Source organism: Aspergillus affinis (assembly GCF_023601865.1).
Source record: "Aspergillus affinis strain CMG 70 chromosome Unknown NODE_29_length_302309_cov_84_903329, whole genome shotgun sequence".
In the NCBI taxonomy this organism is placed as follows: domain Eukaryota; kingdom Fungi; phylum Ascomycota; class Eurotiomycetes; order Eurotiales; family Aspergillaceae; genus Aspergillus; species Aspergillus affinis.
In genome coordinates, this window is record NW_026515810.1 from 281,751 (window position 1) to 302,309 (window position 20,559).

Sequence of the window (20,559 nt, forward strand, 5' to 3'; positions counted from 1 at the left end):
CTAAGGTGGAGTGGGAGTCTGGCGAACTTCCGGGTGATCGGGGCGTTTCTCGCGAGTATGCGTATACATCTCGCCGGACTGCGGATAAGGCGCCGTGGAGGCCGCCGCCTGAGGGGGCGATGGTTGACTCTGTTGCTGTTGCGTGACAATCTCGCGAGCATAGAACTCGACAAGCATGGTTCCGTACGCTTCCAGTTCTTCCACAGGAATCGACAAACGGAAATCGTTCAGCAACAGAAACTGCAGCTCCAAGTGATTGAGTTCAACCAACGGAAGTCCTCCGACCTGAATGAAGGGGCATCAGTAAGGGACAAGACGAGCGCCCAAACCAGCCGGGAACACATACCTTTGCATATCGTGAATTCGTATAGAAAACGTCAGAGAAGAATTTACTGGCACAGGTCACGCCCGCGATGACCAGCCGATGAATGTTAAAGCTATCGACAACGAAGAAATGTGACAGGGGATCGTATTCCTCCTGGGGACGTAGAGAGGGGGATATGGACGAAGGAGACGTGGGGTCCTGAGCCCTCATGCCGGTCGACGACGGTGGGGTGACCATCGGCGAGGCGTGCGGCGCCGAACCGGTCAAGTCCTCCGACGACGCAGGCCGCGTCGTGACGGTGGCGGGTTCGGTTTGGATAGGATCCCTGCGACCCTGCAAGCGGTCCAATTGACCCTGATTGACCATCTCGGTCATCCGATCGAAATAGACGAGGAGACTGAGAAAAACCTCGTAGGTGGTCGGGCAGTACTTGTGAATCCGAGTGAGGTAGCTGAGGATGCTGATACTCGGGACATTCTTGCCGTGGAAGGCCAGCACGCTGGTGGCCTGGGGGCTGAGATTCGCCGTGCCGTCGGGCGGGGGGATATGGCGATGGACATGCTCGTGGTGCATGTCGTTGGTGGTGGTGATCTTGGTCAGAAGCCCAGCAACCATCTCGATGATGTCCGTGACCGGCATGGAACTAATCTCGTACTGGCGCTCCTGAGACCACTGGCCGGGAGCCTGGTCCCGTTGTGACTGGGTGAGGAACTCCTCGCTGGCGAAGCTTTGGATGTGGGACAGATCCCGCACTTTGATGCGACTGGGCGAGTTGGCCTCCGAGCCGGCCAGGGAGCGCAGGGACTGGAAGGTCGGTCTCAGCCGGGGCGAGGCCGGCGAGGCGCGAGAGTCCGGGCGCGACGCGGGGACGGCAGTCCCTCCGACATGGGGCGGCGCATGGGAGGAGGCGGAAGGAGGCATATGACTGGTGGAGGGGGGTTGAGCGTAGGTCGAACCCGGCGTGGCAGACGAGGCCCGAGTCGAAGGTACGGAGTTCGGGTGAGATGGACGACTCAGGTAGGACGGCACATCCTGCGGATGGTGGGAGGAGGGGAGGCGAGCAGAGCCCGCAGCGGACGTCGACGGCGGGGCCGTAGTCGAAGTGGGGGTGGTATTGGTCGACGCGGACCTCGAGCTGCCGGATTCCAACGCTGAAGGGGCGGCGTGGCGAGACGACGGTCGATACGCGGATTCCGAGGGAGTGACGGCGCCTCCCAGCATGGTGTAGGAGCTTTCGAGGTGATCCGACCGCGGCTGATCGAGAGCGACTGATCCCATGTCAAGTCGAGAGAGCCGATGGCGACACTAAAACCACCAATCGAGGGAGTCAAGTTAGCGACCACAACACCCGGTTTGGGAGAAGATGCGAGATGAGGGGTCATTGGACGTGATAGAATGCTCGGGCTAGAGATCTATAATGGGGTGGAGAGAAAGCGAGGGAGGGGAGGGACGGATTAAGATAGGATGAAGAGGGAACGAGAACGTAGACAAGGACGATATACGAGCGGAACCACCAGAGAGGAACAAAGGAGCGACCAGGCGCGAGGGCAGAATAGATAGGGATAAACGGTTCTAATACAGTGATAACTGGATCTAAGAGAATTACCGAAGGCAGTACAGAAAGTACGAAGCAAGTCTGGGCCTATGACGATGGCAAGTGAGGGCCAGAGCGCGCTGTTGTTCTCGGGGGTGAACCCGACCCAGACGCGAGTGGGAAGGGAATCACAGGTGAGAAGCAGCAATGGAAGGGTCCATTGCGTGGGAATTCAGTCCAGGTGGCAGATATAAGTGGAGGAGTGATAAAGTCGAAGTGAGCAGGACAGGAATAACGAAGAATTGAAAAAGAGCGAAAAGTGGAGGATGGAGAGGAGAAGAGGGAGAGAGGGAGGGAGGGAAGAGGAAGAGAAGAAGAAACGGACGAGAATCCGGAAATCTGGAAGTTTCAATCGAAGTGACCTCAGGATCCACCGCCAGTTCCCCCGTCACGTCCACTGCATCTGGTCGGGGACTAACAGAATGGACAAATATCAAATTTAATTTAAATTAAGGATGAACAAATCTAGAAAATTAAATCATGTAGGTTGTCGGTAAGGAGTTACTACTCCGTACTCTGTGCTGTACTTAGTCTGTATACCCTTCTAGATCTCCCCAGCCGGTCGATAGAGACCTCCACCTCCAACTCTACGAAGGAAAGAGAAGTTATCTGCAAGTCGAATCCAATTGTCCGGTGTGTCCATCAACGAATGACAGCAGCCCGACGGCGCAGGTGTGTCGACGGCGGCGCCATCATTGGATCTCCGACGTGCTGCACCGTCTCGGCATCCTTTCGATTCTTCCCTCCGACCTCGTTACGAAGTCCCTACCGAGTAGATTCCCTTGATACATCATCTAATTACGCGGGATGTGCGATTGTGCGATTGTGCGATTGTCATCCTCCGTCCTAGTTCGGGCAAGACCATACCGGTCCATCTCTCTCTTCTTCTCTTCCACTCTATTCAGCTTACGGTGAGGAACATCCCCCGTTCCTTTTCCACGTCGGATAAAAAGTAAAGGAAAGAAAATCACAAATCATCATTCCATATGGATGTCATCCCTACACACAAGATCCCAAATGAATCAATTGGTCACGCCAGGGCCGGCGTAGTCGATGTGCGGCAGGTAGAGATGTCTCACCGCACCCTTCGACGTCAGCACCACCAGACGAATGACACCACCCGAGCTGCCGTCCCATTTGATCGCCTCCCGCAGCGCTCCTCGCACGAAGTTGATGCCCTCTTCCTCCGTCATGTTCTCCTTCCAGTTCGCGTCGCAGTAGCCGTAGATGTAAGTCGAGCCCGACCCGCCGATCGAGTAGGACTGCTTGTGTAGCGATCCGCCCAACGGTATCGAGTACACCTGACCGCCGTGTCGGGGATCGTATCCCGCGATAATGATGCCGGCACTGCAGAAGAAAACAAAACCTCCGGGTTAGCCACAGAGTACTTCCCCCAAGCCCCCGACGAAGAAAAGGGTCCTCCTACCTCAGCATATCCTTGTTCTCGTAGCACAACTCCTGGAACAACGACGCTGCCACCTGGGTGCTGGGCGCCTCGTTGTTGACAATGGAGTACATGTTCAGGTGGTAGGAAACGATGTCCGCCACGGCCTGCGTATCGGCCGCCGACCCGGATCGGCAGCACCAGATGGTATCGTGCACCTGCGTCAGCTTATCCGTCACTCGGTTGGCGATGTAAGCTCCGGTTGTCGTTCGACTGTCGGCGCCGAGGATCACGCCGTCCTTGAAGTTGATGGCCATACTGCGTCCCGTTAATACGACCCCATTCTCCGGCTCCGCCAAGCTGGATCGACTCACATCGAGGTACCGAGGCTATACGGATGAGATGGTTAGCGGGGAATTCAATTCAGTTGAGTGCAGTGCACCCGAACAGGGACCCAGGAACCTACTTGACCTCGCCGCTCTTCAGGTGGTTCATGTCGACGTGGATGCCATCTGTAGCTTGCATGTCAGTCATCGTCCTGCTCCACCAGATCCAATTCAACGAGCTCTTCTCTGACCTTCTCCAAGCATCCCCGAGGTGCCGTGGCCGACCATTTTGACTGAGATCGAGTAGGAAGGAGGTTGGTAAAGCGAGGTGACAAAGCCGTGCTTCGCCGCGACAGATCAAGGGGAGGGAATAAGCAACGAAAGAGGAGCTGAATCCCACGTATTTGAGAAGAGGAGCAAAATGTTGTGGACGAGGGGGATGAATGAGAGCGAAGAGGATGAGAAATGGAAATGAAGGACGGAAGAGCTTCTCTGGACGGTGACGGAGCTTCTCCAGGCAGCCCAGCGCCTTACGTTGGCCAGCTTCGCCCGGGCGGTGAGTGCGTCCCTCCCCCCGCAAGAGTCTCTCTCCTGAGACGGACTTCCCGATCGCTCAGGGCGTCGCCATTGACAAGCTCCTCCGACATTGGATTTATTTTGAGCCCGGTGGAGCTCGTTTCATGGGATTTATCTGTTTCTTGTCAACCACCCCCGTCCCGCGCACATCCGACGCAGTCGAACCCCGATCGACCCCTACCACTACTCCCATCAACTATCGATCCGGACTATCTTGTCTACTATAATAATGTCCGAGTCTCCGCCGCCCCCACCGTCTTGGAGCATCGCCGGTATGGCCAACAATGCGGTCCAGTTCCTACGGTTGCCGGTGTTAGCTTCGTCCGGCCTGGCAGTGGTCGCGAGCGGTCTTTTATATTTCAAGCAGAAGTTTGTGTTACCCTGACCCCGGGCGCTGGAGTATACAATCTCCCCCCTGCTACCGGATAGGACACTGACCACGTGTGCAGCGAGTTGATCTATCCTCGCAACGTCCCTGCTGATGCACGAACCAATGTCCCCAAGCCCCGCCAGTTCGGTGTCTCCGATTACGAGGACCTCCAGATCCCCACGCCGGACGGGGAGTCGTTACATGCGCTGTTCATTCGCCCGTCGAAGAAGCGCATTACCCGGAACATCACCGTCTTGATGTTCCATGGGAATGCAGGCAACATCGGACACCGGGTTCCCATTGCCAGAGTTCTACAAGACGTCCTGGGATGCAATGTGTTGATGCTGGAATACCGAGGCTACGGGCTGTCGACTGGCGTGCCAGACGAGGCTGGGTTAAAGATCGATGCACAGACGGGCCTGGATTACATCCGACAGCGAGCCGAGACTAGCGATTCCGACATTGTTGTCTACGGCCAAAGTCTGGGCGGTGCCGTGGCGATCAATTTGGTCGCTGAGAATCAAGATGCCGGCGATATCAAGGGGTTGATTCTGGAGAACACGTTCTTGAGTATTCGCAAGCTGATCCCTACGTATGTGCTGCCGATCGTGGTGTGTTTTTCTCTTGCGCCGTATATACTGACACCCCTATCAAGGGTTTTCCCTCCCGCCCGTTACCTCGCTCGTTTCTGTCACCAGTATTGGACCAGTGAAGAGATCTTACCCAAGATTACCAAGGTCCCTATACTCTTTTTGAGCGGATTGAAGGATGAAATCGTGCCGTAAGTAATATTCTATGGGGTCCTGTCATAAGCGGCTCATGATCGAGCACAAAACTAAAATACGGAATATACTAGACCCTCGAACATGACGCAACTATTCGCCATTTGCACCGCGAGCCGCAAAGTCTGGCGCACTCTTCCGAACGGCGGACATAACGACAGTGTGGCTGAACCAGGCTATTTCGAACATATCCACTCCTTTGTCATGGAAGAAGTCGTCGGTGATTCTTCGTAGATTATCGGCCATAGAAACCTTACGTGCTACTCAATGTGTTCTAAAGCGCATCAGTGGAAACGTTAAAGGACCTCGCAGTGGCTTCTTGCTTCCGTTTTGATCACCTCCACCGCCCCTTCAGCATAGGACGCCGTTCTCGCATGACTAGGCGCAAGAAGGTCCACCGCATCTACGATACACCTACAACTGTTCGGCGTGAGAACTTGGACTCGGACCCCGTGATATGACTAGGCCAACCACCGTTGCTGACCACATTTTCTTTTCTCTCACACTTTTCTCGTTGTCGTTTTCATACCCCTTTGCTTTCCCCTTTGCTTTCTGCTATTTCCAACCCATCTGCACTTCCCCACTGCTCATCCATATACCTTCCTCTATACTTCGGGTAGACAGAATTCCCACCCTGGCTCATCTTTGAGTTCTCAGTCTCATTTACTGTATCTATAACGGCTTCCCGTACTCGGCGAGTGACTCATTAATGACCCTTCTACACCCCCCTTCCCATATTTGTGATTTGTGATGACGTCTTCGTCTTTCTTTTCTTTTCTTTTCTGTTTTCTTATTTTCTGCGTGGACTTTCAAACAGGCGCTGTTCATGGCTTGGTTATTGGCTGGCGTAAAGCGGATATCTTCCGACTGTTTCTATGAGCTGAATTGAATCGAATGCCTCATCTAGGATTATTTGTCGAGTCCCGGAGAGTTCGTAGGTTGGTTTAGAGAGAGAGGGAGAGAAGTACTGTAAGTCATCATTTAATTTCTATATATTGGTATATAACAAAAAGTCTAAACTTGTCGAACATTTCATCTGAAATCACGCACAAGCGATGGTAGCACAGGATAAACCGGGAGAAGATGACAAATTAGAGCTTCTCCGCCTCTTCTAGCAGATGCTCGATCTTGAAGTTCTGCGCATCGCCCTTAGTGAACATGCGCAGCAGCTCGCCCTTCCGGCCATGAGCCTGGCCCCCGAAGTCATAGAACCGCTGCACGCAGCTGGCCAAGAAGGTTGCCTCGGTGGTGGAGATGCCGGAGTCGGGCATGACCTGGCCCAGCATGAGCACGATGCCCTTTTCATCCGCCAGGTCGAGGTGGTGCGTGATGGTGGTATGGGGCTGGGCGTAGGAGCCGTGCGTCTGGAAGGCGGCGAGATGGGTGAAGATGATGGTGGAGGTATGCGAGCTGGCGAGGGGGCCGGCAGGGACGGGCGACGAGGCGGCCGTCGCGGGCGGGTGGAATCCCCATTGCAAGAAATGGATGTCGGCGCCGGCGCCGTCGTTGCCGGAGCTGTTGGCCTCGTCGCGGATCTCTTGCGACTGGGACTCGCTCTGCTTGCGCGGCAGGGGCAGCACGAACTGTGGGTTCTGGCGCGCGGCTTCTGCGATCCGCTGGTAGGTTTCGACGGGGATGCAGGCGCAGATGGAGTGTGGGTTGTTGGCGTGGCGGAGGCGCCAGATGGCTTCGATCTCCTTGGCCGGGAGCGCTAGGGTCTTCTCCAGATCGATGTAGGAGCCGAGGGGCTTGATGCCGGATTTGGAGGCCTCGGTGGCGGCCTTGGCCTGTTCCTGAGCTGGAGAGGGCGGCGGCGTAGGGGAGTTGGACGGAGAGGGAGAGGGAGAAGGAGTAGCTTCGGGGGTGAGGGGAGTGCTGGCTTTGCGACGGAGGTCATCAATCTTGTCCTTGTAGGCGTCTTTCAGGGTATCGACGTCCTGGTGACCTTCTCTGTGGGTTCTTGGTAAGCGGTCTGTCCGAGAATATGCGGGGATAGTATCAATCCGAGTCGTTGCACACTCACGCCTTCGCTTTCTGGTCCAGCTTGTTGCGGTATCGATCCATCACCTGGTTGGGATTATAATGTGTGGCAAGGAAGCGCACATCGTGCACTTGAGCCCAACGTCTTTGCTTGGGCCAGATGAAGTAATTGCGAGTCCGGAGGAAGGACTGAAAGGCGGATGACCTGAGATTCGCCATGTTGTAAGTGGTGGGTTGCGGAGAAAACGGAGGTGAAGAACAAGAAAGGCGGAACGCTTTGATAGTTGGGATTCACGGCTTTACTGGCTTATGTAAGCACTCTATGGAGCTTGGCCGCCCTGCACCGATAACTATATCGTGCTAGATATTGTATATTACGATATATATGAAAGACAATTGGTGTATTTAAGAATAAGAAGCATTACTGTTAGTCAAAACTGGCTGCCTGGCACACCATCTGTTGGTGGGCTGTCCCAAGTAAGATATGCCTGCACTTCATTGCTAATTATGCGGTAAAGTATATATACTCTTCAACTCCACCACGAGTGTATTAAGGAGATTAAAGGGTGATATGGATAGCGGTAGATATATTGGGACAGTAAGAACACCTGCGCCTAAATTTGCGATCTCGAAACCCTAAAAAGCTGGAAATCGAGCCTTCGGGCCTTCGCAGTGAGCGAATGCGCTGAGCATAGCTGACTAAACGCGGCCGCATGTTTCATCCACGTGGATCTCAAGCAACAAAGGATGTCGCGAGACTCGCGACGCAAGGAGGGTTCTACCTTCTGGTTCGGCACGATTCCGCGAACTCCCTATTGAGGGCCTTGTATCTAATTCTGTCCCCCTATCTAATTCTATAGTCAATATCCTGCACTGTCTTATATTTAATATCGGTCGCTGAGCGACCCTGCCACACCTGCACTTGTCCTTCATTGACGACCTAGCGTTCCCCTCTACCCTCCTATCTATCCCCTCTCGCCATGGCGAATCGCCAGATTGCTCGACGTATATTCATAGGCGCTGTGGTCGCAATCATTCTCCTTTGCTTCTTCCTCATTCGACCACAAGACTTGTCGAACGCCGCTATCCGCACGCCCAGCCAATTCACGAATTCGGAGCCGGGTCCCGACCCGGCCGCATTGACCAAGGACGATGTGACCAAGGGCGACGTGGTGATGCCAAAGCTGGGCAATGAGACGGCAAAGTAGGTTACAATCTGCCACAATGCCATGAGTGATGCGCCCGGATCTAAGCAGGACTGATCATTCTGGGTCAATCTAGGGCCGAACTCGGACGTGCGACTTGGAAGTACTTCCATACGATGCTGGCGCGATATCCAGAAGAACCCACAACCGAACAGCAGGAAACCTTGCGATCGTTCATTTACCTCTTCGCGCGACTTTACCCTTGGTACCTTTGCACCTGAACACCGCAGCCGAATGACCACATACTTCGGAAGATGGCTAACTTCCCCGGCACAGTGGCGAATGCGCCTCGCATTTCCAAGGACACCTCACCAAATATCCCCCACAAGTATCGTCCCGGAATATAGCGTCGGGCTGGGGCTGCTTTATACACAATGAAGTGAACGCAATGCTCAAGAAGCCCGAGTTCGACTGTAACAAGATCGGCGACTTTTACGACTGTGGATGCGCGGATGATGAGAAGGCAGACGACAAGAAACAAGAACTCCAGAGTCGGAATTCGGAAGCCTCCTCGGTACAGACCGACGGGAATGGAATGGTGTGATCCCAATCATCTCATCCATGAAGAAATCGCAGGACTCGTGAGTTACTCTTCCCTCCCCCTTGCGTCCCCCGCACTTCGCTATCTGCTAAACTCTTGTACGAGAGCAAGCCGGAAACCCACTAACCACAAGGATTTTGATAGAAACACGCGGAATTGATTAGCTTTTAGTCTCCCCTCCTTCATTGTCTGGTTTTGATCCGTGCACGGTATCTTGGTCTAGCCGACCTACACCGTATACCCTTGCATTCCTCGCCAGCGCTGGTTCGCTGAGCCTCCAACTAGAGCGGGATTTTGTACATTAGTGTGCGCTTACTTATTGCATCCCCAAGTCGAGAATTGGCATATATCCTCAAGACAGACAATCAACCTCATCTGACCCATGTAGATGAATGATAAGCAACAAGCACGTCCCCATCCTACTGACAAGTGACAAGGTACTACACGGGAAGAGGCCCTCGTCGCGTGGTGGAACCCATAAAGCTTTTCGGCAGTTTCTTGCCCATCCGAGACCTGAGGGCTACACCATCGACGCACTTGCGCGCGCATGACTGCAGGAAAGTCTCTGTGACTGGAGCGGCTGACAGCCAACAGGGTGGGTTGCGTTCTCCTCCGCCAGCAAAGGAGAGGGATCTTCCCACCTTTAAGAATGACATGCGTCTATTTTCCATCGAGTTCGGGCTAGGTCGAGAGGGGGACCGTGAAAGTAATGTCAGGGTAACCGACCTTGGAAATTCTCTGAAATTGCCCCCATGATAAGACGAAACAACACGAAACAACTTTTGAAAAAAGAAAAAAGAAACGAAAGGAGAGAGAAAAAAGAAGCATAACGATCTCGTAAAGGGTGGTTTCAGCCATACGCAGCATTCACCAACCATGTAGAAACTCCAGAAGAAATATGCACCGACTGACTCACTAAACAGCGGTTGTTATTAATATCTCCCGGCGCACCCTCTCGTGTTCCAAAAAAAGAGGGATAATGTCAATCGGATCGCATCGCCCCCCTTCTCAGGCGCTACACTAGCCGACCTGGTTGGATGGGTGACTTCTCCTTGGCTGACGGCGAGTCTCCTGACGAGTCCATGCTGATTGCGAAATGTCTTTTGTTTAGCTGAACAGGCGCCGTCGGCCCCCCTTGGAGCCCAAACGATCAACCGATCATCGTGCCCCGGTGCATGGACATCCCGGTTCTTCCTGACCGCACATCTTCGCTTCGGAGGGGAGGGAAGGTCAGTCCAGGAAGCAAAGTTGACACTAGAAAGGCTCGTGGGAGTATAAACAGGACGCGGTGGGTTCCCCGGGGGGAACCTGTGGTACGGTTATTTTTTCTTTCCGACCTGTGACCGGATGAATCAATGGATCTGTCCGTCTATCCATCTATCCATCTATACATACGGATACTTCCCTCGTCCATGAGAGACCTGGATTGCGGGGAGTGGGGGCCTGATCGGTAAGGCATACCAGACCATCCAATCCCGTCCCGAACAGGAATAGCGTCGACCGTCGGCATTTCTTTTCTTCTTTTTTTTCTCTCGTCTTTTTGCCTCTGGACGCGCCGGAAGGAATTCGCAAGGAAAAAACAGAGAGCGAGAGGTCCAGGATATCACCAAGAGCAAACTTAGCACAATCTCCTCGCTTAGCGCCGTGCCCCTGGACTGTTGCGCCGCTGGTTGCACCTCTCCCATCCCATCATCTCCGGTTGTTTATCCCAACTGTTTATCTTGTTTTGCGACAAGGGGTTTGCCGCTCGTCTCATTCTCTTGCCCCCCCCAGACCTAGTTATCTGCTGCAAACAGATCTGGTTGTGTGACTGGATCTAGTGTTTACTATTGTTCATCAGTTCGAGAGAGCTAGATCTTATTCTATTTGCTTTTGTCCTGTTTCGTCAAGGCAGTTCCCCACCTATAGTCGCGCAAGTTTGTAAGTGAGATATATATCGCGGGGTCAAAATGGTGTCTTTCTCGTGCGAGGTATGTTGAATTGAACGCGGAGGGAAACGTTACTTGACATCGAATCTAATCGCTGACTGACGTTCTTTGTCGTCCAGGCCTGTGGTGACATCCTCACCAAGAAGAAGCTCGACCCTCATCGCAACCAATGTCGCGGCGCAACCTTCACCTGCATTGACTGCATGGTGCACTTCCAAGGCACCCAGTATAGAGCGCATACGGTACGCATTTCCGTCGTCCTTGTTGTTTGGTAGAAAAATGCTAACTGACGCGATCTGTCCAGTCTTGTATGACCGAGGCGCAAAAATACGAGGGTGCCCTCTACAGAGAGAAACCGAAGAAAAACCAACGCAATGGCAAGGACAATGCCCAGCAAAACCAGAATCAGAATCAGAATCAGAATCAGAACCAGAGGCAGAACCAGAACCAGAAGCCGAACGGCAATGGCCACCGCGCGCCCTACGTTGAAGACGCTACCGATGTCGACAATCCTAAAACCAGCGCGGCACCTCCGCCCGCTCCGACACCCCCCCCTAACGGTACGCAAAAGTCGGAGCAGAAGGACGACAAGCAAGTCAATGTGTTCGACTTCCTAGTTGCTGAGAACACCCCCAATGCGTCCAAGGTCTCGCTTGGCGGGCCCAAGGGGCAGATGCAAATGGTGGACCACGCGCCGTCGGTCTTCGAGCCGAGCAAGGCCCTGGCACATCTTAACCCCGAAGCGGAGGACGAGGGTAAGTTTTACGACGTGGCTTACGAGGAAAATGGATTCTCTTACGGCGCCGAACCGATCTCTCCGTCTGCATACCCGAACAAGAACGCCCCTAACAATGCTTCAGTAGAATTCATGACCCCAGCCCCCAAGAAGAAGAAGGGTAAATCGCGAGTAGCTGGAGACGCGAGTGCCACTACCAGTGATAAGAAGAGGAAGCGTCGCACCGAGGACCACGATATGGAAGATGCCGATACCCCGATGTTGGATGCGCCGTCGAGCGTTGTCAACCACCCAGGTACCCCCATGCTGAACCACTCCGGACTTACCGGAGGTCTCAACCGGATGATGCGATCGCCATCCCTCGATGGCGAGGAGGATCACCCCCAACGACGGTTCCAGGACCCTTCGTCCCCGATTAAGCGCACGCGTCGGGACGAGAAGGAGAACAAGAGCGATGCCGGTCTCGGCATCTCCATGAAGAATCGCGCGGGGCGTCTTGTATCGTCCATGTTTGGCGGCTCTTCCGTCTCCGGAGGCAGTGGAGTTAGCCACGAGCCCTCTGGAAAGGCCCTGGTTCGAGCGCGACGACGTAGCTCCACGGATGACGGAAATGAGCAACTGGAGGTCCGTAACTCCAAGAAGACCCATCGCGTGCGCAACCCCTCGACGGGTCAGGTAATTGCGGCGGATCCTCGCAAGAGCAAGCGCAAGAGCAGCGCTCAGACCGAGGGCGATCGGCCCTCGCGACGGCTCAAGCAGATCAACTATCCCGACCCGGCGCACCCCCAATCTCCTCGAGGCCAGGATGGCCAAGTGATTGTTTATGGACAACCGAATATTCCTAACGAACTGCAGCGAGAAATGGCCGGGCATTTCTTGTCCCTGGTGACCAAGGGACCCGAGAGCGGACGCGGCTTCTCCGTGAACAAGGTGCTAAAGCGGTTCCACCGTGACTTCACGGACGAATTTGACGGTGATCGCGGACGCCATCAAGGCCAGAGCCGCGTGGATCGGGAGCGCAGGACAGACGACGAAAAGGAACTCTGGCGGACATTGCGTCTGAAGCAGAATGAGCGCGGGGAGGTGGTGGTCTTCTTTTAGTCAGTTTAACCGGTGGATCAGGGCATGAAGGGATCTGGATGTTTGCATAGCGACGTGTCTGTTGATTGGACAGTTTGTTAGTAATTTTCTTAATGATTTTTCTAATTATGATTATTATATTTTTCTGTCTCACCGTCTCACGAAGAATGCGAAATGAATACGATAGGGAATCCCCACTGTGACTGTAAGAGAGCGAGAGATGACTCTGAATGACTCACGGCCCAATGACGCCCCGTCGCCGCGGGAGCCTCCGCCACTGCAGGAACATCAATCCATCTCGATTCTTCACTCGTTTTCTTCCCTCTTCGCCACCTCTTTCTTCTCCCTCTGATTATTTGATCTGGGAACTTCATCCAAACTCCCCATTGCCCTGGGAATTAATTGTTTTGTTCTCGTTCCAGCGAGCTTCACCTATCGTTCATTTGCTTTCTTTTTTACTTTTCTTTCCCTCTTTTTTCTTTACAGTTTTTTCCCGACTAGTTAACCCCACACCCATACGCTAGCGGTTGAACGATCATTATCCTCCCAGCCCAAGTGCATGATTACAACTACGGCGAACGAGAACCTCCTTCAACCCTCGAGCATGACCGAAACCGTATCCGGCGCTCCGGCAACTGCTGCCCCCGAAAACACATCCCGTTCAAGAGGTCCGCGGCGAGGTCGAGGACGCGGCAACCGTTCGCATCGTCGCCCACAGAATCAGGCTCAGGCACAGAACTCGGCGCAGAATGCTGAGTCGATGAATGGCGCACAACCGCCATCTCAGCCAGCTCAGCAAACGCACGAACCGCAACCCAATGGCGAGTCCACGCCGAATCAACCTCAGGACGCACCTCGTTCGCGAAGAGGCCCACGCGGAGGGAGACGAGGAGGTCGGGGTGGAAACACACAGGTCGAGACGAGTCGGCGACCGGGGCGAGGAAGGGGCGCGGATCAAATGGTATCGAACATCGGACGGCGATTCGAGGGACGATTGACGAAATGCGAACGAACCTCCGAGGACGACGGGCCGGACGGCGGCGAAGACCCGAAGGATCTGGAGCTTAGGGCCGATGCGCCTGTCTTCGTGCCGGGGGGACCACAGAACGGAAGTGCAGTGGAAGGACCCCCGTCGAACACTACAAACGCGGCTGGGAAAGTGAAGGGAAAAGCGAAGGCGAAGACCCCGCAACCTCGAACGCCGAAGGTTACGACAAAATCAGTTGCCCCGGACATTGCCACGCGGATTCACGAGGATATTGCGCACAATCTCTACGAGTGTCCTATTTGTACGGCCGAGTTGGGCAAGAGGTCGCGTATCTGGTCCTGTGACTTGTGCTGGACCGTTTTCCATCTGAGTTGCGTCAAGAAGTGGTCCAAGAATGAAGGAGCGGCGGCTCAGGATAATTCCCGTCGCCAGGCTGATGGAGAGTCCAGTGCTCCTCGCGCCTGGCGCTGTCCTGGCTGTAACCTTGCGAAAGAAATCTTCCCCTCAACCTATACTTGCTGGTGTGAAAAAGATGTCGACCCGCGCCCACTTCCCGGTCTCCCTCCACATTCGTGCGGCCAAACCTGTGCGAGGACACGTAAAGGCTGCCCTCACCCGTGTGATGCGACCTGTCATGCTGGGCCTTGCGCCCCGTGTACTGCCATGGGCCCGACTCAAGATTGCTTCTGCGGCAGGAATTCGTCCACCAAGCGTTGCCAGGACACCGATTACGAGAATGGATGGAGCTGCGGCGAGGTCTGTGGGGACTTGCTGCCCTGTGGGGAGCATACCTGTTCTCGTCCGTGCCACGAGGGTCTTTGTGGCACGTGTGAAGTGAAAGTCGAAGCTCGTTGCTACTGTGGAAAGGTCCAGACAGAAATGCTGTGCAGCTCCAGGGACGAGGAAATGGACAGTCAAAAGATACAGGACGGGACCGATGGTCAAGTGGAGGATTGGACTGGTTGTTTCAGCTGTCCCGACCGGTGCAATCGCCCCTTTGACTGCGGTGCTCATTTCTGCCAGAAGGATTGCCACCCTCAAGACGTACGCCCGGCCCACTGTCCAAGGTCGCCCGATGTCGTACACCACTGTCCCTGCGGAAAGACGCCTCTGACCGAAATCTCTGGATACCGGCCCCGGATATCTTGCGAGGATCCTATCATAAATTGCCGAAAGGCTTGTGGTAAGATGCTCCCGTGCGGGCATGGCTGCGATAAGATCTGTCACACCGGGCCCTGCGGATTCTGCAGGCGCAGCGTTCCTATACAGTGCCGGTGCGGACGTAACTCGTTTATGACTGTCTGTCACCAGGGCACAATCGAGCCGCCGCAATGTTTCCGAACCTGCAAGACCGGACTTCACTGCGGACGTCATGCATGTGCAGATAGATGCTGTCCTGGGGAGCAAAAGGCAGTGGAGCGCCAGGCTTTGCGGCGGAAGCTCAAATCTCATCTCCGTCCGAGTGATGAAGATGTGGAGGCCGAACATATTTGCACTCGGATTTGCGGCCGTTTGTTGAAATGCGGACGGCACACCTGCCCTGAGATTTGCCATAAAGGACCATGCAATACTTGCAGGGAGGCGATCTTCGAGGAGATCTCGTGTAACTGCGGTCGATCTGTCTTGCATCCGCCTCTGCCTTGTGGCACGCAACCACCGCCCTGCTCGGCCCCCTGTGAGCGTCCCAAACCCTGTGGTCATCCCCAAACACCCCACAACTGCCACACGGACGACGATGTCTGTCCTAAGTGCCCTTATCTTACGGAGAAGGTGTGTCTTTGTGGCAAGCAGGTGTTGAAGAATCAACCCTGCTGGCTAGCTGATGCACGATGTGGCCGAATTTGCGGCGAAACGCTCAAATGCGGCTCGCATAAGTGCAAAAAGAACTGTCATCGACCAGGCGACTGTGAGGACTCTTTGAAGCCCTGCCAACAGCCTTGTGGGAAGACAAAGGTGTTGTGTGGTCATCCATGCAAGGATCCTTGTCACGCCCCATACCCATGCCCCGAAAAGACGCCTTGCTCGTCCACGGTCACGGTAACATGTGGCTGTGGACGCCTTCGCCAGGAGCGTCGCTGCAATGCAGTGAAAGCAGTGGCCTCGAAAGGGCAACTGCAACAACAGCAGAGACTGCCGGCATTGACCCCACTGACGTGTGACGACGAATGCTCCCGACTCGAGCGGAATCGATCTTTGGCATCGGCGTTGGGCGTCGACATCAACCAATCGACCACCGTAGCACAGAACTTGACGTCCACGAATCTTCCGTATTCATCCGAAACGCTTGATATGTACCTGCAGCTCTCATCCTCATCCCCTCTATCCACTCTCCAGACCTACGAAGCAACGCTCCAGTCCCTCGCGATCGGAACTACGCAACGGTCCGTCCGTTTCCAACCTGCCAAGTCGTCGCTTCGCGCCTTCACCCATTCCCTAGCCACCGACTGGGGCTTTGCCACCGAGAGCTTCGATCCTGAACCCCACCGGCATGTGTTCGTCCTCAAGCCCACGACCTGGACGCCCCCTCCTTTCGGCATGGGCCAGGGCACGGCGATCGGGATCGGCGGCATGAGCGTCGGCGAATGCGTCAAGCTACGCGAACGCCAGCGTCTCAAGGAGCGCGAAGCCCAGCGCCAGGTCGCGGCCGAGGTCAAAGCCCAGCGCGAAGCGGCCAAGGCGCAGGCGAGCTCGACGGGCGAGGGTGGCTGGGCCCAGATTGCTGCGTCCCGGCGCAGCAATAACGGCATGGGCGGTGCGAAGAGCGTCACGCCCGCGGCGCAGAGCGCTCGTTCCGGCTTGACGATGTACGCTGCCCTCGCTGGTGACGATGGCAGTGGCTCCTGGAGAACCGGGGCTGCTTCTCCCAAGAAGGAAAAACTTGTTCTTCGGTCGGGCGTGGGCGCCGGAAAACAGCTGCGGAGTCAGCCCGCTCCGCCCGCTGAGGTCGCCGACAGCTGGGAGGAGGAAGAAGAGAAGGAAGAGGAGGAGGAACGTGCTCGCGAGGCGGACGAGATTCCCGGCGAAGAACAGATCGCGGGACAGGATGATCAGCAAAAGTCCGAATCCGTTCCTGAGCCCGCTCAGGACTCCGAACTGACCCCGGAGCAGGAGCAAAATCAGATTTCAGGCTTTCAGAATGATCTCGCTCAGGAAGTTGAGAACAAACACTCAGAGGTCCTTGATGCACCTCCACATGAATCCTCCCACGAACCGGAAGCGGCCAAGGAAACTCCCATTGCCACCTCTTCCTCTTCGACATAGGATTCCGTGTCTTGGTGAATGGGTGTTTTGAGAGACATCGAGCTTGATTCACAGGGGGCATTGTCAGCTTTTTCAGTGTCTTTTCTATCTATATCTAGCATCGTCGTTTCATCCCTCGAGGATGATAGGTACTATTACCATTGAATTTGCATACGCATTACTTATGGGGGTTGGTTGATTTGTTGGCTGATGATTGATTGAGGATTATTACCTAATTGAGCGAGCATAAGTTTGTTGTGTTTATGATTGCATGGTAGGTGCGCTTGTACTTGTGCTTGTGCTTAGGTATGCATTTTATGGTCAACCAAAAGTTTCGGATATTTTAGATATGGAGTTTGATTTTCTTGTGATTGGGATGTAATGTTCATTGTGGAATTTGATGAATGCAAGTGTTATGCATCCACCATGTCCTTTCTTAGAGCATTTGTAGATATGCGCCGAGCTGACATATACTTCCTGGACGTAGCCCTCTCTCCTTCTCCTTTCTTTCGACCTCTTCATATGTTCCATCCACACTATCTCACGAACACGTACATACAACCAACCCTCTTCTCGCGGGAGAGTTCGAAAATGGGTTTACAATGATATTGAATCACCCTTACTATCTATGCTCAGTCCCAAAACTGCGATACATCCTGCCCCTGCGCCCCCGAGCTCGAGCTCAAACTAGGAGGAAGATCATCCTCGCCCCTCCCCCAATCACTCTCCGTGTCCCCAAGAACCAACTCCAGTGTCATACCCTCCGTAAAGAACTCATGACCGATCCAGTTCTTCTCATACTTTTTCCCATTCAACGTGGCACTCTGGATATAGATCGCTTGGTAAGACGGATCAAAGTTCACGTTCCGGATCGTAGCGGTCTTGTTCGTGATCGGATGGGTGATGCTAACGGCCTCGAAGAACGGCGCGATGATCAGGTACACGTTTTGTCCTGGGTTCGGGAAGAGGCCGAGCATCGAGAAGATGGCGAAGGCGCCCATGGCGCCCGAGTCGTCGTTTCCTGGGAGTCCGGAATGTGTAGCGTTGAAGCGTGAGGGGATGTAGTTGTGTGCGCGGCGCGCTGAGAGCCCGGGTCGCCCCGCGTAGTGGTATTGGTAGACGGTCAGGAAGACGGGCTCGTTGCCCACGTCGGCTAGCCCGGAGGTGTGGAAGAAGTCGAGGCGGGAGACGAAGGTGTCGGGGCCGCCGAGGAGGTCGATTAATGAGGCCATGTCGTGGGGGACGTAGCTGATATGGGATGGTTGTGTTAGAGTAGGTACCGGTGGGAGGCGAAGGTTGAACTGTGGAATGTGGAAAGAGGTGCTGGAGAGATCACTTACAATTGATATTCCCATACACTAGACTCGAATGTCTCGGAGGGGTTGCTTGTAAGGGAGCACCACGACGCAAGCGCGCTGCAGGCAATTGGATCTTGATATCCCCATGTCCCGTTCAAGTACCTTGGCTGGAAGAAGCCGACGAATCCCGTATCGGTGCCATTGATTGAGGAGGTTTGGTCGGACTTGTAGATGTTTTTCCAGTTGCTAGCTCGGCCAAGGTATCTCGTATATTCGTCCTTGTGAAGAGCCTTGCCCACAGTCGACAGACAGAAATCATTGTACGAGTACTCCACCGTCCGGGATATGCTGCGAGAATTGGTGCCAAAACCTAGATAGTCAAAGTCCAAATACGGGATGTAGTTGACGCGCTTCCAGCTCTGTAGACCACCGCGGCCTTCATAGGACCATTCTAGGGGCTCGTTCTCGGCATCGTTAACCATCGCTTCGTATGCTAGGTCCCAATCGATCCCTGTTAGGTTTTTCACAAAAGCGTCTGTTAGGACGACGTCGGCATTCGAGCCACCCTGGGTCCAGCCTTTGCAGAGACTCATACGGCAATCCGGAAGCCAATTTTCATGCTTGTATGTATCAAGAAGGCTCCGTACCATCTTAGATTGCGTATTAGGGTCGATAATTGTGAGAAATGGGTGTTGAGCTCGAAAAGAGTCCCAGATACTTGAAAAAGTCAGCGTGGACCAGAAGCAGGAGATACGAAACGAACCAGTAAAAGGAATCAAAATACGGCTCATCACTGTCCCAGAGAGGGTTCTCCCCTGTCAGATCCTGAGGATCGAGCATTGTTCGGTACACACCACTCCAGAAACTGCTGAGTATGTCTTCATCTGCGCCACCGGACTGTACAGATATCGGACTGAGTTGTTTTCGCCAAGCAGTTTCTGTATCGCGCCGGACCTCTTCAAAGTCTTCCAGCGGATGAGGAATCTCGGTCTGAGCATTCTTGCATGCTTTCTCTGTGCTGATAAAGCTCACACCGACTCGTACATTGACTGTGCCATTCTCGGGTCTCTGTAATCGAAGAAAGCCGCCGGCTTGGAGGTAGAAATTATTGAATCCTCGAGTGACATACAGCTCCGTTCTTTCAGTTCCTGCTCTGTTGTTAACCCAAATTCCACCGTCATGGACCGACGTCCCCACGAAATCCGCACAGAAATAAGACACGTAGGACCCGGCACCGAAGCTAGGCAGGAAAGTGCCATTTGTTTTGATCTGACCCTTCTCCGCATCTACACTGATCGAGGCATTTTGTCGGCTGTCCCACAGATCCGTCAAATCAAGCAGTATCAACGGATGTAGCTGCGATCCATTTGCAGTCGTAGCAGAGGGAAATTCAAACCGATAGAGCGCCGCGTGGTCCGTCGATGTCATCTCAGCCCGAATCCCGCCATCCAAGGACAGGGCGAAGTAGCCCGGACGAGCGACGACCGAGTCGTTCGCATAGTGGGTAGCTCGCGCAGTCTTCAGAAACTGGCAGTTATTGATCTCATCCTCTGGGCAGTATTGGGGAAACAGAGGGAAGTTGCCCAAGGACGGATTGCCTCCTGTCCCCGAGTCATGAAGCGTAGAGAATCCGGTCACCTTGCTTCCATCCGTGGAAAAGCCACCGGTATTTTGCCCATCCACATCGGCCACGGGCTTCGCCATGCCGTACGGGCGACTAGCCCCGGCAAAGACGTTGCCCCCATTGTTGGATCCGATCAGTGGGTCGACTAATTGGAGGATGTCGGGGCTTTCAGCTGCGACGGCCTTAAGGACGTTTCCTGACGAAGAGTTCGCCCATTGTATTGAAAGAAGGGATAGCCACCTTATGAATGACGGCATCTCCAAAATCGCTTGTTTGAAGACTCAACACAGTGGGTTTGTGAGCAAGACGCCAACTGGGACAAGATCCGCATTTGTGTTTGTGGAGAGCATGGCGGATGGAGAGAGCGGGGAGCATTGCGGAGTCGACCAGGACAGGACGGGGGGAGATAAATCAACTAATAATGATGGTTAGTTAAAGGGTGGGATCGACAGTGGCACAAGATTGGACTGATTGTGGGAATGCAAGGGAGAGCGAAAGGGAAAGATTTAGTTTAGTTTAGTTTAGTTTAGTTATATTTTACGGCCGCGGTTCACCGCCTAGGCACGTGACCCGCCATCCCCT

The 20,559-nt window shown here is 54.3% G+C and overlaps 10 protein-coding genes across 10 annotated transcripts; 5 read left to right on the forward strand and 5 right to left on the reverse strand.

The window, feature by feature from the left end:
• Positions 1–1,603, reverse strand: KD926_005797 (putative cyclin-dependent protein kinase complex component; the record flags this gene model as incomplete). Its single annotated transcript, XM_053098988.1, has 2 exons — positions 1–285; positions 347–1,603. 2 exons carry the CDS (start codon positions 1,601–1,603, stop codon positions 1–3), a joined length of 1,542 nt encoding a protein of 513 aa, XP_052957278.1.
• A 1,338-nt stretch (positions 1,604–2,941) lies between these two features.
• Positions 2,942–3,917, reverse strand: pre3 (proteasome core particle subunit beta 1; the record flags this gene model as incomplete). Its single annotated transcript, XM_053098989.1, has 5 exons — positions 2,942–3,266; positions 3,346–3,621; positions 3,678–3,692; positions 3,770–3,815; positions 3,881–3,917. 5 exons carry the CDS (start codon positions 3,915–3,917, stop codon positions 2,942–2,944), a joined length of 699 nt encoding a protein of 232 aa, XP_052957279.1.
• A 183-nt stretch (positions 3,918–4,100) lies between these two features.
• KD926_005799 (alpha/beta hydrolase) lies at positions 4,101–5,591 on the forward strand (the record flags this gene model as incomplete). The annotated part of the gene is made up of 4 exons (XM_053098990.1): positions 4,101–4,580; positions 4,635–5,167; positions 5,231–5,356; positions 5,432–5,591. 4 exons carry the CDS (start codon positions 4,101–4,103, stop codon positions 5,589–5,591), a joined length of 1,299 nt encoding a protein of 432 aa, XP_052957280.1.
• Positions 5,592–6,448: 857 nt separating this feature from the next.
• On the reverse strand, positions 6,449–7,556 carry KD926_005800 (ATP11 family protein; the record flags this gene model as incomplete). The annotated part of the gene is made up of 2 exons (XM_053098991.1): positions 6,449–7,307; positions 7,381–7,556. 2 exons carry the CDS (start codon positions 7,554–7,556, stop codon positions 6,449–6,451), a joined length of 1,035 nt encoding a protein of 344 aa, XP_052957281.1.
• Positions 7,557–8,317: 761 nt separating this feature from the next.
• On the forward strand, positions 8,318–9,086 carry KD926_005801 (flavin-linked sulfhydryl oxidase ERV2; the record flags this gene model as incomplete). Its single annotated transcript, XM_053098992.1, has 3 exons — positions 8,318–8,541; positions 8,619–8,747; positions 8,819–9,086. The coding sequence occupies 3 exons, from the start codon at positions 8,318–8,320 to the stop codon at positions 9,084–9,086; spliced, it is 621 nt and encodes a 206-aa protein (XP_052957282.1).
• A 1,946-nt stretch (positions 9,087–11,032) lies between these two features.
• Positions 11,033–12,848, forward strand: KD926_005802 (LYAR-type C2HC zinc finger protein; the record flags this gene model as incomplete). The annotated part of the gene is made up of 3 exons (XM_053098995.1): positions 11,033–11,053; positions 11,131–11,253; positions 11,316–12,848. 3 exons carry the CDS (start codon positions 11,033–11,035, stop codon positions 12,846–12,848), a joined length of 1,677 nt encoding a protein of 558 aa, XP_052957283.1.
• A 538-nt stretch (positions 12,849–13,386) lies between these two features.
• On the forward strand, positions 13,387–14,297 carry KD926_005803 (uncharacterized protein; the record flags this gene model as incomplete). Its single annotated transcript, XM_053098996.1, has 2 exons — positions 13,387–14,190; positions 14,265–14,297. 2 exons carry the CDS (start codon positions 13,387–13,389, stop codon positions 14,295–14,297), a joined length of 837 nt encoding a protein of 278 aa, XP_052957284.1.
• A 22-nt stretch (positions 14,298–14,319) lies between these two features.
• On the reverse strand, positions 14,320–15,444 carry KD926_005804 (uncharacterized protein; the record flags this gene model as incomplete). Its single annotated transcript, XM_053098997.1, has 1 exon — positions 14,320–15,444. One exon carries the CDS (start codon positions 15,442–15,444, stop codon positions 14,320–14,322), a length of 1,125 nt encoding a protein of 374 aa, XP_052957285.1.
• A 193-nt stretch (positions 15,445–15,637) lies between these two features.
• On the forward strand, positions 15,638–17,076 carry KD926_005805 (putative NF-X1 finger transcription factor; the record flags this gene model as incomplete). Its single annotated transcript, XM_053098998.1, has 2 exons — positions 15,638–15,721; positions 15,883–17,076. The coding sequence occupies 2 exons, from the start codon at positions 15,638–15,640 to the stop codon at positions 17,074–17,076; spliced, it is 1,278 nt and encodes a 425-aa protein (XP_052957286.1).
• A 611-nt stretch (positions 17,077–17,687) lies between these two features.
• On the reverse strand, positions 17,688–20,234 carry KD926_005806 (GH92 family glycosyl hydrolase; the record flags this gene model as incomplete). The annotated part of the gene is made up of 3 exons (XM_053098999.1): positions 17,688–18,303; positions 18,396–19,070; positions 19,117–20,234. The coding sequence occupies 3 exons, from the start codon at positions 20,232–20,234 to the stop codon at positions 17,688–17,690; spliced, it is 2,409 nt and encodes an 802-aa protein (XP_052957287.1).
• Between the last annotated feature and the right edge of the window lie 325 nt (positions 20,235–20,559).